The sequence below is a fragment of the Sorex fumeus genome, unplaced genomic scaffold (genome assembly GCF_029834395.1).
Source record: "Sorex fumeus unplaced genomic scaffold, SorFum_2.1 ptg000006l, whole genome shotgun sequence".
In the NCBI taxonomy this organism is placed as follows: domain Eukaryota; kingdom Metazoa; phylum Chordata; class Mammalia; order Eulipotyphla; family Soricidae; genus Sorex; species Sorex fumeus.
This window is the reverse complement of record NW_026606063.1, coordinates 33308561-33326098: the sequence shown is the minus strand read 5'-3', so window position 1 is coordinate 33326098 and position 17538 is coordinate 33308561. Positions and strand designations below refer to the sequence as shown.

General features: G+C 38.2%; 1 protein-coding gene across 1 annotated transcript in view; it reads left to right on the top strand.

The window, feature by feature from the left end:
* Positions 1 to 14943, top strand: part of DCDC2C (doublecortin domain containing 2C) — a 172881-nt gene extending 157938 nt beyond the window's left edge. The window contains exon 17 of the mRNA XM_056126405.1: positions 14596 to 14943. Coding sequence (XP_055982380.1) covers positions 14596 to 14943 — 348 coding nt within the window. The remainder of the gene's footprint in view (positions 1 to 14595) is intronic.
* Positions 14944 to 17538: the final 2595 nt, after the last annotated feature.

Genomic DNA, 17538 nt, shown 5'->3' with positions numbered 1-17538 from the left:
CAGAGACAGAAGGAGAGATGAGGAGAGAATCAGAATAAACTACGACTAATACCTACCAGCCTGGCCCTCGTTCCTTCCTCTGCCTGACCATCGCCATCGACCTCTCCGGGGTGGGAGAAGGGTGAGACTACCGAACGCGGGCGGCAGGAGAGATAGAGCCACCGCCATTGTGGGTGCCGCGTGCCCCCCCTTTATGTGAGTTTACACAGGTTCCAAACTTTCTTTTAGCCTTACTTAATTTTCTTGTGGGTTGCATAGATTTATAGATAATGAGATTAACTTGAGAATAATTCAAATTTGTAACACAACTGCAAGGGGTAGTCTTTGAACACTTGAACACACATTTTAGTTGTAGTGATTGTTTTGTGATTGTGTGTGGTGGTTGTTTGTGATCGCTATGTAGTGATTTTGTTATGGAACTAGAATACCAAAAGGCAAAACTGCTGGGACTGTACCTGGGCATATGGTATGGAGCTGGGGACTGAATTCTTGGCCTTCTGTCTCACATTTGCAAGACAGGTGCTCCACCACTGAGATACTAGCTCCCTGAGGTGGATTTTAGGTTTGCCTCCTGACAGTATCTATTATCCTCTCATACACGTGAATTTGCCTTCCCAAAAAAAGTAGAAATACTTTGTCACATATCTTGTAATAAACTTAAGAAAACAATCATTTCAGGAGGTTAGCATGAATTATTTGGGTGAATGTATAATTTTCTTCCTAAAAAATGAATTCTCCAGATATTACTTAATTTAAAGAATATGGAGCGATAGCACAGCGGTTAGGGTGTTTGCCTTGCACACGGCTGACCCGTGTTTGATTCCTCCATCCCTCTCGGAGAGCCAGGCAAGCTACTGAGAGTATCCCGCCTGCAAGGAAGAGCCTGACAAGCTCCCCGTGGTGTATTCAATATGGAAAAAACAGTAACAACAAGTCTCACAGTGGAGATGTTACTGGTGCACACTTGAGCAAATTGATGAACAATGGGAGGACAGTGCTACAGTGCTACAGGACAAATAGAATAACCAGATCAACTTAAATGTGTTAAAAGGACTCTCTTATTTTGAATTAAAGGTGCTGTATCTTCTTTACTAATGAAAAGATTTGAGATATTTTAAAGAAAAGAGTCACTGTCACTGTCACTATCATACTGCTGATTGTCGAATTACTCTAGCAGGCACCAGTAACGTCTCTATTCCTCGCAGCCCTGAGATTTTTAGAGCCTCTTCTTACTCTTCTTTTCCAAATGATTGGAGGCTCTTTCAGGATCAGGGGAATGAGATATGTTGTCATTACTGTATTTGGCATATTGAATATGTCATGGAAAGTGCGAATTTTTATTTTTCTCTGTGATTTGTTGCCTACTGTCTGAACCTCATCAGATATGGTGTAGTAATTGTGGAAAATGGGTAGGAAGTGTTTTATAATGTGTTGCACAGCCATGAAGTGGCCGCACAGTCTAGAAAGCAGCCTGGAGCATGGTGGTGGTTGTAGTGGAGGTCAGCTTCTGGGGCTGGGTCCTTTGGGCGGGGGAGGGCTCTCACCCGCCTCACAGTCTGACTTGGTGGCATGGTTCTGGGAGCCTCCTTTTGTACTCCCATCTGGGAGGAGCATCCTGAGTTCTGGAGGGTGGCTGAAGAGGAGATATCTGATGCTGGGAGGGTGTGGCTTATAGTTGTGATCCCTGAGTCACCGGAGACTGGGGGAAGCAGGCAGAGAATCTCTGTTCCAGGGTCCCATTGAATCCAGAGTCCAAGGTCACAAAGGTCCACATTATCTGGGTTTTGTGGGATTTCATTCATGAGTGAGGCTCGGCCCGAGCATCCAGAAAGTGGCCTGGAACGTGGCGGTGGTTGAGTAGTGGAAGTCGGCTGCCGAGCTTGGGTCCCTCGGGGTAGGGAGGGCTCTCACCTGCCCCACAGCCTGGCGCGGAGTCCGGTGGCATGGTTCTGGGAAGAAAAGAAAAAAGTAGATAAAAAAAACTTTAAATGAAGAATAAAAATAGGAAAACTGAGCAATAAATTATAAAGTCAGAGAGGAAGTGAGGGTCTTTGTACTAAAAGAATAAAGTCAATTGCAGTACTATTCACAATAGCCAAGATTTGGAAACAGACCAATTGTTTGAGCATACGAGTGGATAAAGATACTGTGGCACCTCCCCCTCCCCCAACACACACTAGAATAAGGTAAAGCTAAAGGCCCTCCCGTTGTTCATCGATTTGCTCGAGCGAGCCCAGTAACGTCTCCATTGGAGACTTTGTTGTTACTGTGTTTGGCATATCAAATACGTCATGGGGAGCTTGCCAGGCTCTGCCGTGCGGGCGAGATACTCTCGGTAGCTTGCCGTCTCTCCAAGAGGGGCGGAGGAATCGAACTCGGGTCGGCCATGTTGGCTGCGTGCAAGGCAAATGCCCTACCACTCTGCTATCGTTCCAGCCCCTTACACACTAGAATACTATTCAGTTTTTACTGAAAATGAAATACTACAATTCACTGCTAAGTAGATGGAAATACTAGAGGATATCATGCTGTATGAAGTCCAGCAAAGGGAGAGTGACAAGTTCAGAATGATCTTATATGTGGAGTATTAAAAGTATTAGTAGGGGAATCAAAAATATACCACGGTAATAATAGCCTTTGAAAAGTAGCTATGCAGAACTGAGTTTGCCAAGAAAATGGTGGTGGTGGTAGTGAGAGGATCAGGGACTGCGTGGAAATGCGTGTATATGTTGCTAGAAAATTGTATGCCTGAAACACTACTATTAGCAGTATTTACATTACATATTGTAAATAATGGTGATTAAATAAAACTTGAATAAAAAATACAGTCCAGTAATCATGTTGAGGAAACATCTATAGAAAAGACCAGCTAAGATAAATTCCACCTCCTTGTTTTTTTTATAAAATTTTATTTTCATAAAGTTCACAGTAATTGATTACTTTCAATATTTTAACACTAATCCCATCACTATTACCCCTTCTCTCCACCATTATTTCAAATTTTCTCACTGAAACTAAAGCCTGCCCCACAGGCAGATGCTAAATAATTTATTTTGTATTGCTTTTTATGAATAGTATAGGATGTTGTGTTGGCCACCTTCGCAGCCGTGTGCTCCTGGATATCTAAAACTTTAAATAATTGGGGTTCGGGGACATATCTGTGGTAAGCTACAGTCTTCCAAGATTCATTTGTGAGTCAAACGGATCTTGGTTGTTAATGTACTTAAATGGAGCCCAGAGGCAGTTCGTGGGTATGACAGCCAAGACACCGGATGGGCAGGGAGATGGGAATGGATGGCCCATACCCACTGCCATGTGGCCTGAAGTTTTCAGTCACTGGTCTTGCATACTTGGGTTTTTCTTTTGGAGGTTTGTGGTCACCAGGGTTCGTCTGGAGTAGGCGGAGAGAGAGAACACTTGCTCCATCTGAAGTGCCCTGGTGAAATCAGCTCAGGGTGGAGTTTGGGGACACCTCTGTGGTGAGCTGCCATCTTTCAAGATTCATTCATGAGTCTCTGGATCTTGGCCATTTATGTGCTGAAAATGGCACCCGGAGGCAGTTCATGGGCATGACAGCCAGGACACCAGATGGGCGGGGAGATGGGGAGGGGGGAATGGAATTCTATTTTCTTTGGAAATATACAATTTTTATCTTTATTTCTTGTCTTCAATTTTAGTTATTTTAGTTATTTTTGAATACTTGAGTTGCTAATTGTTGTGAAGTAACACTAATCTAGTTATCTAGGCATAGGGTTTCTAGTCTCATGAATATGGTAACCTTGTTAAAGAAAATACTGGACACATTGATGATGTATAACTATGACAGTCATCAATATCTGTGCTTAAAAGGAAAAAAAATAGAAAAAATAGAAAAAGAGCCTGCCATAGAGACAGGTTGAGGTGGGGATAGGGAGATGGTAGCAGGAAGGAAACTGGGAATACTGGTGAAGGAAATAGACACTGGTGAAGGAACTGGTAATGGAACATTGCATATATGAAACTCAACCATGAATTATGAAAATGATGTTAGTGTTATGTACTTCTTGGTATGATGTGATGAGAAGGGCACTTCATCTTTGTATTATTGTTTCTGCAAATCCTTAATCCCTGTCCACTCATGAGAAAATGTCAGCTATTCACGTACTGAACATTCCCCCATCCACCCATTCTCTTCAAAAATGTCAAAATCATGAAAAATAAGGAAAGACTAAGAAACTTTCATGGGTTTAATAAGATTAGATGACATGTTGATTAAATGAAAAAATGTTAATCTGAATTGTGTGTTGGAATAAAGGACATCAGAGGGGGAAAGCACTTGTAAAATCCAAATAAAATCTATAGTTGAATCATATGAATGTTAAGTTTAGTTTTTATAAGTACATCCTAATTATGTAAAATGTTATCATCAGGGGAGTCTGGATGATGAATGTATTAGATTGCTCTGTATGGTCATTGTAACTTTCCTGCAAATCTAAAGTTATCTAATAAGTGAACTGGAAACTGGGAACTTGGGAGATCTAAGGGATGAAGTTAAGGAACAATGGGACAATGGTGGAGGAATCTTGATACATGGATGGAGGGATTGGTATAACAAGAACCAAAAGAAATTATTTCAATACTATTTTAAACTATGATGCCCCAATAAAAAGAAAATATATTATGCATATATGATTCACAATATTATATTAAATAGAAGCAATTGATAACCAAATCAGTAAACATATAAAATTAAAAATTATGTTAAAAAGTAAGTACAAAACTCCTTCTTTCCTCCCAAGATATTATGAAAAACCTTCATTATTAGAGTAGAGAAAGGAAGTTTGATGCATGAACCTATAGAAAAAGTTAAACTTTAAACACAATTTAAGCTTTCCCTTTTCTTATTATTTTGTCTTAATTTTTAATTTCTCATTAAAATATTTGAGATACCATGATTTGCTATATTGTTAATGACAGGATTTCATGCATACAACATTATCTTGGCTTTAATTGACATTTTAATTTCTGATCCCCAGAGATATGACTGAGGACCAGAAAAGAACTCTTTGCAACACAATGGGCATGAAATTATGTTGGTCAGTCTTGTAAGGTCTTTTCAGTTAAAAAATTAAACCATAGTTCTCAGTCTCCCCTAGAGCAGACTTTGAGCAATAGCAGAACGTATGAAGTTAAATTCTGCTAGCTAATCAAACTGAGAACAGTGAGTTGAGTCCTGGATTTGACAATCACTGGAAACATCAATAATATATTAGTTTTGTAAAAACATGAGAATGAAGTTAGATAGATCCACAGACTTTAAGGAGTTTTAGGCAGGTATTTAATAATGTAACAGTTCATTGGCTTTTGTCTACTGTCAAGAGTAGCAACAAATTGAAGAAGTAGCTAGAAATGCAGATATAGTCAAGGTTGTGTTCCCCTTTTTGAAGGTTGTGATTTTCCATCATATGTTTCTTTATCTAAAAGGAAAAAAACCCCTTATTATTGCAGGAGTGAGAGAGGGTAGCTGATAGACATGAAGTTAGCACACAGTTGGGAATGGTATAGTCTAAAAAGCAATAATAAAAATGCATGAGTATATATGTTCAGATCCTTTTATGTTGAGAAGTATTTTTATAATCTACTGTCAGCAGGGTGGGAAAAGGTAGATTTTTGAAGAAAACTAATGTATAGATAGATTCTTAGAAGGTTAAGCCGCCTTGTTAACCAGGAAAGTACATTGAGTTATGTCCTAGTGCTAAAGGACCCTTTGGAGGTTGATTTTTGTCAAAGATGGAGAGTCCAAAGATGGACATGTGTTTGAGTTGAATAAAGAAGAGAATGTGCACAGGTGGGTGGGGGATGTGGAATGGAAACAGAGTCAGTGGGGTGGAGATCCTGACAAAATAGAAGAATCAGAGTTGGAGCATTAAAGCTAAATATTGGAGTGGAAAAAAGTGCAAATATTGGAGAGTGAAAGTAAAATGATTGGAATTCTTATTAGAAGCAGGTCTAGGGTATCATCATGGGAGTAGGATAGAGAATAGGAACACTGAATGGGAAGAAGTCAAGAAACAGAAAGATGGTCTTTTTAAATGGTTATTGAAATACCCAAGGATTCAAGGACAATGACAGAAAGACAAGAGTTCTGAGAAATAATAAAGTTGGAAAGAGAAAGTTGTAGGAAGAGAGGAGATGGAGGGAGAAAGGAGACATGAGAGAGAGAAAGAAGTGTTTAAGGGGGAGATGAGAAGAGCAAGTAGATGGAAGTAGAAAGGATGCATCTCAAGGGCTGAGATGGTGAGCAACATGATCTGGAGGTCTGTAGATTACTATTCCAAGGGGTGTAGTGGTGTATTTGATAATATAAACTGCAAAGTTTGAAGGTGCTTAGGGCTAAAGAAGGAAGTAAGGTATGAATATAGAAATAAGGAGCAAGGAGAACTTCTATACACTTCCGGGAATCTGAAAGAGTCACTTGAGATGGTTTGAAAAGGCTCCTGGGGAGATTGTATTCTTGCAGAGAATTACATGAATACTCTATCTTGAAAAGCACTTTGACTATATAATGAAATTATGAGAACATGTCAACCTTTAAACCAGCAAGTTTATCCTGTCCATTAAATGAGAGGTAAGCTCTTTTTCTTTAGAGATGAACTTCACTTAAGTTCCAAGTTATAACAGCAAGTAAATCATGGACTTACTTGCTAATATAACTTGTAATAATTATTTATAAAATAAATTTTTATAATTTATTTAATTATAAAAATTTATTTTCATCTTAGAGGGCTTGTCTGTTTTCTAAAATTTTTTGTTAAGCATGTTTAAATAATACAGAATATAAAAATAATTTTTACAAATAGTTCTCCATTGGTAGTAAGAGAGCTTATTTGGTTAACTTATTTTATTTATTTATTTATTTATTTGCCTTTTGGGTCACACCTGGCGATTCACAGGGGTTAATCCTGGCTCTGCACTCAGGAATTACTCCTGGCAGTGCTCAGGGATCATAGTGGATGCTGGGAATCAAACCCGGGTCAGCCTCATGCAAGGCAAATACCCTACCTGCTGTGCTATTGCTTCAGCCCCCTGGTTAACTTATTTTAAAGCTTAGTTAAATAGGAGATCTGACAATCAAGTACTAGAGATTTTATAAGTTCAAACCCTTTTGGATATTTCCTGCACTTTATTTATAAAGACTTGACAAATTTCTGCTGGCTTATTTATTTTTGGTTTTGGGGTCACACATGGTGCTCAGGGCTTACTCCTGGCTCTGCTCCCTGGGATCACTCCAGTGGGCTGAGGTACTGAACCCTGGTCAGTGGCATACAAGAAAAGCACCCTACCTTCTGTTCTCTTGCTCTGGCCCCTGCTGGCTTATTTTAAAAAGTCCATGGAGAAAGAAGATGTCCAGGTAGAATGACCAAATACAAAAAATTAAATATTATCTAACTTGGAGTTACAAACTAATTCTATATTAGGCCAAAACTTGGGGTTTATTTTCACGAGTTTGAACCTGACATGAATTCATAGCTAGCAGCTGCTGTATTTGCTGGCAGTCACAAAAATAAATGAAAATGGAAACTAGATTTTAAACCTTGTGCCGAAGAGAGTGCTTAAAATATGTTCAAATCACACAATACTTTAAAATAGATGATGGGCAAAATCCTTTGTGGACAAAGGAACTAGTTTTTCTGACCTTATCCAGCTGTTGTGGTAAGTCTGCTTCTTTGGTCACCTCTGACCTGGCCTATTTGTCATTAAAACCAACATTTTCTTGAAACTCTTAGTTCTTGTTCCATTTTTCCTCGGCTCCAGTTTTTGGATTCCTCCAGCTGCTGCTGTTAGCAGTTTAATCTCTCCAATCAACTCCTTGAACAGTGTCTCAAATTCCTTCTTCCAGTGGCTGTCAGCTCCCCCAGCTGTTTTTGCACTTTTTCATCTCACTTGCCAAAATGTCAGGTTTTTGTTCTAGTTGTTTGGTTCCTGAATTCCTTTTAACTGTAGCACTTATTAGTAAGAATATTTTTATGTAAATTATGCTAATAAAGTTGTATGTAGATACACTTACGAGCATCTGTATATATAGATATTTTTATATATTATATTGGTATATATTATATATATATATGATATCGGTACGTATTTATCACTGTATCATTATCACTGTCATCCCATTGTTTATCGGTTTACTCAAGCTAGTGCCAGTAACATTTCCATTCATCCCAGCCCTGAGATTTTAGCAGCCTCTACTTACTCGTCTTTCCTAATGTATTGGTGGCTCTTTCAGGGTCAGGGGAATGAGACCCGTTATTGTTACTGTTTTTGGCATATTGAATACGTCATGGGTAGCTGAAATATAGTGGAGGTCGGCTGCTGGGGCTGGGTCCCTTGGGGTGGGGAAGGCTCTCACCCACCCCGCTCAGGGGTGCCCTGGGTGGAGGCGGCCTGATGCAGTCTCATGTATATGTATAATATAAATATATATATATATATAATATATGTACGTGTATAATAAAATATATTTTTCTGCATTGCTGCCTTTGGCAGCAATTCCTATGAACTTCAAAATACCTGAAATCAAAGAAAAATTGTCAGATAAGTTATTGTCAGATAGCTTTCAGGAGTTTTTAGTAGAATTATTTGGTCTTGTGTGTTGTTTTGAATCTTAACTGCATTGGCATAGTTCATATATTTCTACTTTTAGTATTTTTCAACATACTATAGAAATGATCCCTGAAAGTATACTTCATGACTGGAGCGATAGCACAGCGGGTAGGGCATTTGCCTTACACTCAGCTGACCCGGGTTTGATTGCTCTGCCCCTCTTGGAGAACCCGGCAAGCTACCGAGAGTATCCCGTTCGCATGGCAGAGCCTGACAAGCTCCCTGTGGCGTATTCAGTATGCCAAAGACAGTAACAACAAGTCTCACAATGAAGACGTTATTGGTGCCTGCTCGAGCAATTTGATGAACAACTGGAAGACAGTGCTACAGGACAGTACTACAGTGTTTTTCAAATAGGGTGTGAATATACTTTTCTAGGGGAGACTCCCAGCTGTTTTCAGGTTAGAAATGAGTGTCTGGTGCTGCTTGCCAGGTGGCGATCACCATCGCTGCGAGTGGTGCTGCTTGGATACCTTGTGGTGATGGACATCAAACTTGGGTTGATCTTTCTGACTTCCTGAAATATTACCCGAATATTATATTTCTGTTCTATTTTGGGGCCACATCTGGTGGTACACAGGGCTTACTCCTGGCTCTGTGGTCAGTCATTTTTCTTGGTGGGATTGAGGGACTATATGAGGTGCCGGGGATAGACCTCTGGTTGGTCACGTGCGAGCAAGCACCATGTCCACTGCACTATCCCTCTGGCCATTAATTATATATATATTTTTTATTGCTATTCATTATTTAGGCTTTTGAAGAGAAGCTGATATATAAACTGAACTGCCTTGCAAACTCTGGTAGTTTGTAGAGCATACTGAACAAATAAATTTTATTGTTTGCTGGTTTAGTTGGAGAGGTGTTACCTACTAATCACTGAATGGTGATTGGAGTAATGGAATAATACCCTCTTGTTCTTGACTTTGTGCTATGAAACTGTAGGAGGAAGCATTTAAAAAGAATTAGCTTAACTAAAGTAATTTGGGTTTTTTAGGAAAAATATAAGAACTCTACTAATTGTTCTGGCAAAAACTATAATCTACACTATTGGTGTACATTTCAATAAAATAAAACATTATTATAGGTAAAGGTAAAGGTAAAGGCCCTCCCGTTATCGTCGATTTGCTCGAGTGGGCCCAGTAACGTCTCCATTGGAGACTTTGTTGTTACGGTGTTTGGCATATCGAATACTCTCCGTAGCTTGCCGGGCTCTCCGAGAGGGGCGGAGGAATCGAACTCGGGTCGGCAAGCTACCGAGAGTATTCGATATGCCAAACACCGTAACAACAAAGTCTCCAATGGAGACGTTACTGGGCCCGCTCGAGCAAAAACATTATTATACTTTTATAAAATTTATCCTTGAATTTCCTCTGAGCTAGTCAACATGGTTACATTCCAGTAATTGAATTGCTTTAGTTATAGATTTTACATCACAATCTTATGGCATTTAAACTCATTGCGATGCTTATTAATATCTATCCTTCCTTCCTTCCTTCCTTCCTTCCTTCCTTCCTTCCTTCCTTCCTTCCTTCCATCTTCCTTTCTTCTTTCCTTCCTTTCTTCCTTCTTCACTTCCTTCCTTTCTCTTTTTTAGCATTCTTCAAGAATCTCAGCAAGAATAAAAAAATGGTTCCGGTCTCTGGTAAGACAATAAATTATTTATGATCATTTATGGTGAGGGGTGGGTGGTGATAGCTACCTTGAGCTCAGTTTTTCCATTTTTGTATTCATCCACGAAAATTATCCACTGTGGGGCCACTTAATCCATTGCTTTTATTGGGAGTCTACCAATCTTTTAATTTATAGGCAGTCTTTTATGTCTTTTATGCATATTATTTGGCCCTGAAGAAAAATGACTTAGGAATTCATAACTCTACATTGACCTCTATAACCATTCTTCATATAGTATAGATTTTAGGTCGCTGAAAAAAAATGCAGGTTTTGATTCACCATATGGTGGCACTGTTTATCAGCCAAGAACGCAGTTCAGGCAGTTTTTTTTTTTTTAATGATTAAACAATGTAAATATTTTAACATTATATATAACATTATATATATTTCTGTATTCATTTTAATATAGATATAAATAAATTCATTTATTTATTTAATGAATAAAAATATAAAAAAAGGAAAATAGGTCCAGAATCCTGTGATAATCAATACACAGGAGGCTTTAGACAGATCTGGAAATTCTTAGCTGCTATTAAGTGACAAACTTTAAGCTGCATTAGAGACCTGTGAATTGTGGGTTTGGTTCTTAAAGAAAAAGCTATAGAACATATATGCAGTTCTGGGAACATTGGTGATTGCATTGAACAGGCAAGGGGAATTCAGTGATTTCCAAAATACATTTTCTTATGTACTATTTTAGTACACAATTAACTTTATTTTCTACTGATATTTAATGTAATTTTATATCTCACATTATAGTAATATTTTTCACATTCTAATTTTATAGGATTTTAGGAATGCCTCATGTGAAAAATTGGTATTTATTCCCTTACTCTTTCATGAGCAAACATTATCTGAGTATCTTCCATGTGCCAGGGCTCCTGAGAAACAGAGATAGGATAAACCATTCCCCTGTCCACAATTGCTAGTGGTGTTTTTGGGGAAACTGACTTTAGAGATTTCACCTATATGCTTAGAAGAGGCTCTGGAGGGTTCTGAGTAAAGAAAGAGCAGCCATCAAGTCAAGATTTTGTAAAAGGCAGCTATAGCTTCTCAAAGGTCTTTGTTCTCCTACCTTTCATTTGGTATATAATCATTCGTTACTTGTCACAGGTCCTAGTTTTTCCTTCTTAATCCTCCTCCTTTTTTTTTTTTTTTTGGTTTTGGTCTACACTCAGAGGTGCCAGCAGTGGCTGGTGGGGTAGGGTGGGGGTGGAGAACTATATAGCATGTTAGGAATAGAATATGGCTTGGCTGCATGCAAAGCAAGCACCCCTACACACTGTACTATCACTCCTTACCATCCCCTATTTTTCGATTTAAGCTATTATGATGTGATAATAGTATTGTTGTATATTAATAACATTTTACATTTTACTATATGCTTTTAATTTAATTATCACTATTATCCTCCATTACTGAAGATCCTTACTTTTACCCATATTTTATTTATTTATTTCTTTTCAAAATTTTTGTTAGTGAAACACCATGCGGTACAGATGTAGACTTACAAATTTCTGTGCTTGGGTTTCGATTATACAATGATCAAGTACCCATCCTTCCACCAGCACCCATTTTTCACCACCGCGGATCCCAGTATCCCTCCCACTGCCCATCCCCCCATTCTACCCTTTTGTTCTCTCTCTCCTTTTGGGTGCTGTGGTTTGCAAAAGAGGCATTGAGTGGCAATCATGTTCGGTCTATAGTCTCCTTTCAACATGCTTCTCCCATCCTTGGAGGATACTCCCAACACCCTTTATTTGGTGCTCCCTTTTCTATCTGAGCTGCCTTTTCCCCTAGCATGTGTGGCTGACCTCCAAGCTATGGAGTAAACCTCCTGGTACTTATCTTGGCTATTCTTGGTTGTTAGTCTCCTAATTTGTTACTTTATGTTCCCCAGATGAATGCAATCTTTCTATGTCTGTCCCTCTCTTTCTGACTCATTTCACTTAGCATGATACTTTCCATGTAGTACCACTTGTATGTAAATTTCATGATTTTATTTTTTTCTAACAGCTATATAGTACTCCATTGTGTATATGTACCAAAGTTTCTTTAACCAGTCATCTGTTCTCAGGTACTCAGGTTTTTTCCAGATTCTTGCTATTGTAAAGAGTGCTGTAATGAAAAAACAAGTGCAGATGTCACTTCGACTATACTTTTTTGCTTCTCTGGGATATATTCCCAGGAATGGTATTGCTGTTACCCACATTGTAAAAGATAGAAATAACTGAATCCCAACAGGGGAAGATGACTTGTTCAAGGTAATGCTGAGTAGATAGAAGAGTCTGGACTCCTGTTACTTAACCACTCTACTGAAGTAAAAGAAACAGGATGGAGCTGTCTACTTCACTGGCATCTATTCTAAATATTCTGAGCACACATATGAATCCTTTTTCTTAATGAGCATATTTGTAGTGAGTGGGAATACAAAACTTTAAATGGTGTGACATGTCCAATGCCCAGTAAATCTGTCAAGGGGGGTGTGGTTGGCTGTTTGGCATAGGAAAGAGACTGCAGGGATTAGGAAGCATTATGAAGGAGTGGAATGTTCAAGGAGCTGGAGTGATAGCACAGTGGTAGGGCATTTGCCTTGCACGCAGCCAACATGGCTGACTCGAGTTCGATTCCTCCGCCCCTCTCGGAGAGCCCGGCAAGCTACCCAGAGTATCTTGCCCTCATGGCAGAGCCTGGCAAGCTACCCGTGACGTACTCGATATGCCAAACACAGTAACAACAAGTCTCATGATGGAGATGTTACTGGGCCCGCTCGAGCAAATCGATGAACAACGGGAGGACTGTGACTGTGACACTGGAATGTTCAAGCAAATTTGCAGAGGTAACACAGGAACTGGGAACTGCAACTGTTTTGACATCCTCATAAGAGAAAAGGTGTGTCAGAGAAGATAGAGTGGGGTGCTCTGCTCTTTCTCATTAAAAAAGATTTCTGGGAGTAAAGACCAAATTGGTCAGACTTAACAACAAACTGATGTGAGAGAATGGTTTGAAATCGGAGTTGGACCGGAATCTCCAGCACGTTGTTTCTGAAGTGTGCAGAACAACAGGTTTGGGGAGAAGAGAGGGAGTATTTATGGCAGTTGGCTTTAGCAGACTTCTTTCAGATTCTGGGAGGCATCTTGTTGGTTTACATTCATGTGTTATTTCAAATGGTGCTTTTTGTTAGCAGCAGATCTTTCTTTGTCAAATGGAGTTTACTGCTGTATAAGTAGGTTGTGCTAGCACTAATGAGTGTGGTTTGACCAGTGAAAAATTAATAGCTCAGGAAAATGTTTCTGCATATGCAGATTGTTTTTATATATTGGTGCCTCTTCAAGAGGACAGTGCATCTCGATTTTCTCTACTCTGATCTTTTATATCTCACCTAAAATTCTTTTTATTTTTTATTGAATCACAGATACACAGTTACAAAGTTGTTCATTATTGGGTTTCAGTTCTATATGTTCCATTTATATTTAGGTTTCCATTTTACCACAATGATGGAAAAAGCAAAAAATTTTCTTGTAGTTTTTCAATTTTTGAACAATAAATACAAACATGTTTAAGTAATATTTATTAATGTACCTTTTATCTCTATATTTTTAGACTTCCCTGATACTATCCTATCCTATTTATTTTATCTTGTTTTAGGTTGTACAATCATGCATCATTTAACAGATATTTTGGCTGATGACAAATTGACAGTATACAATGAGGTTTGAACAATATGCAATGTATGTGTAAAAGTAGTCCCAATAATCTATGCAATATAGTCAGTAAACAATAAGTTGTATTATCTAGATTTATGTAAAGGCACTCTGTGATGTCTGTACAATGATGAAATCTCCTAATAATGTTTAGTCAGAGTGTATTTTCATAGTTATATGATGCATAATTGTATTTTGAATTGAGAGAAAAGTGATAATGTACAAAAAAGCACATGGTAAGTATGATACTATATGTGAAAACTAAGCTTATTAATTATTGTGACTGTGATATTAGCTATTTAATAGCAATAGTTTTCATAATTTATTTCATTAGCTGTAGATGGTCAATATGTTGATTGGTAATTTTGTTTTATTTTGTTTATTAAAAAAAGAAAAAGGATCAAATGCTTCTATAGAAGAAAAAGATACACCTCTACCTCTTGAAACTCCAGGAAAAATAGAACATCAAGGAGAACCATCAATAGAACAGTAATCAAAAGAAATATCACCAGAACAACCAGAAAAAAATCCCAAAGAACAAGAATCACTTTAACATCAACCTCTACCTTCTGTACAGCCATCCCAAGAGCAGATATATGATGAAGAAGAAGCCTCTGAAGAAGTATCACTGGGTCAGTCATCCCAAGAACATGTACTTGCCATAATAGTACCCCTTGAACAGTCATCTATGGACCAATTGTCCCAAGAACAGATGCCTTACACAGAAGAATTCTTTGAACAATCCTCTATGGGTGAACCATCTAGAGAACAGGTACCTGACATAGAAGAACCCCTTGAACAGTCATATATGAATCAATTGTCCCAAGAACAGATACCTGACACAAAAACATCCCTTCAACTTTCATCCAAGAGGCGGTCATCCCAAGAACAGATTTCTGACAATAAAGAAACCCATAAGTTTTGATCAAAAAATACACAAACCACTTAGCAAATAGCCATGACTCCCCACACCATAGAAAACCAACTTTGAGGCAATCTTCTCAGAACCAATGGAATTATTGAGTACAGTCTGAATAACATATACCCTTAAAAATAAAATATGCTATACTATGAATAACAACAATCAGAAGCTAGAACGGATCATAAGGCAAATGAAAATACAAATTTTCCTCCACATTATGCTGAAGAAGAGGTGTGCGGGTAGAATATTAAAATTGTGAATTTGATAGCTTGGTGGCCAGGCCTGAAGTTTGAAAAATGATTAAAGATAAATTTATCTGGAATTCCTTTCTCCCTAAATGTAAATCTATAAGGGAGGGAAGTGATTAGGGAGATCTACTGTATCTTGTCACCTGGCTCAGGTCTCTTCTTCAAATTGCTGGCCTCCATCTGGTACTGTTGAGTGACTCAGACATTCTGGAAAGCTAGAAAAAATACATATATTTTTAATTTTTGGGTCACACCCATCGGAACTCTGGGGTTACTTTTAGCTCTGCATTTAGAAAGTATTCCTGATGGTGCACAGGGGACCATATTGGATGCTGGGGATTGAATGTGGGTCAGCCACAAGCAAGACAAGTGCCCTATCCAATATACTATCAGTCTGGCCCCTAAAACTGGACAAATTTTAAATAGTTGTCTATAATTTATTCTTCTTATGTAAAATTTAATTAAACATTCTATAAATATATATATAACAATGCACATATGCATACACACATATATAATATATAATATAATTTATACACATACATATATTCACATGCTTTGTATGTTGGCCGTAAATAATAGTATTCATAGAATGGTATGTTTTTGTTAAGAGAACGAACTCTCAAGTCAGGCTACAAAAATTTGGATTCTCCACTCATTACATATGTAATGACACAAAGTCTGTGTCTCAGCTTACAAATTCATAAGTGGGAACAAACAATAATTAATAATATATTTGTTAGCATAATTTAATGAGATGTTACTATAATATTATTTGAAACAGTGGTGAAAGCTCAGAAGTTAATAAAAACATCAGCTATATAGTTATTATTTTATTTTAATTATTTCTCTTTAATAAAAAAACAAGCAAATCATTCTAGCTAGAGCTTTTGTAAATATTATTACTATATTTGACTCTTCTGAGCAATGAGCTTCTTGAATTCCAGAGCAAAAAATAAAACAAGGAATTTAGGATTTTTAGACTTAGTTAAAGATCAAACCCATTATTTTTCTAGTAGGTATGCTGTTTGACATGTCGGATAAAGGGAAGCCATTATTTCACCATATATTTAGTTTATTAATTTATTGTTAAGCTTATTTACAGTAGTTGTTACACCTTATGAAGGAAGTTTCAATAAAACTTTCCATCTCATTTTTAGATGTATTTATTCATACAGCTTAGGACTGAAAGTTTAATGCTTCACCCTAGAAATACAATGATGGGCCCCCAAGGTTCTTGGGGACTACCCTGGCTATACCTGGAGATTTTTGGGGTGGGACCATGTTGTATCTGAGATCAAATTTGGATCTTATGTACTTACCTCTTTGACTTATTTAGTTTTTGGTGACGTGTCCATTGATCTGGCTCTAGTCCCATTTTTAAGCACATATTTAGGTACTTGAAGAACTTTTAATGCTGATTTTATTTTAATTTTTTAATGTTTTTGGCTTTACCCAGCAGTTCACAGGGCTTGCTTCTAGCTCTGTGCTCAGGGGTGACTCTCACAAGTAGTTGGGGAACCATATATGGTAGTGGAGAGGGAACCAAGTTGGCTGCTTGGCCCTAAGTGCCTGGATCACTGTAGTTGCTCTCTGAAGGGAAGAACTTTAGAAATGCATTTCTCATTCCTTTGTGCCTGAGATTTCTATTCTATCTGTGCTGGGGCATGCCATTATGGAAAGAGGAGGGATTAGGGGTAGAATGCAAGTCTAGTCTACCTTCCACCATTTGGTGACCATGTGATCTGGAACATTTGCCTGTCCTTGTTGATAATTAGTTATCTTTTGTAAAGTGAGAATGATGATGCTAGTTATCACTGGGAGCAAATCGTGGAATTAATAGTGGACTGTGAATTCCATGAATTCATCAAAGAGGTTCGATCATTGGCTCAAGTCACATGTAGCAGGAATAGGACTTGAACTATTGTTCTTTCCCCTGCCCCCCCCCCCCCCCCAAGACATTCCAGGGGTTGGAGTGATCGCACAGCAGGTAGGCCATTTACTTTGCACGCGGCCCGACCCGGGTTCGATTCCCACCATCCCACATGGTCCCCTAAGCATGGTCAGGAGTGAGTCCTGAGTGCATGAACCAGGAGTAACCCCTATGCATCGCTGGGTGTGACCCAAAAAGCAAAAAAAGAAAAATAGGCATTCCAGATCCACAATAATATTTTAGCTGCCTTAGCATAATTACTGCATGAATCAAATGAAATATATAGTGTTGTATTGGTATAAAAGAGATTGATTTTTATTTTAATCGCTACTTAAATTCTGCTTCACTTAAAAATACACCACCCAAGTGATGTCCATATTTGGGTTATAATTTTAGAGTAGTTTGTGTGGTAAGAGT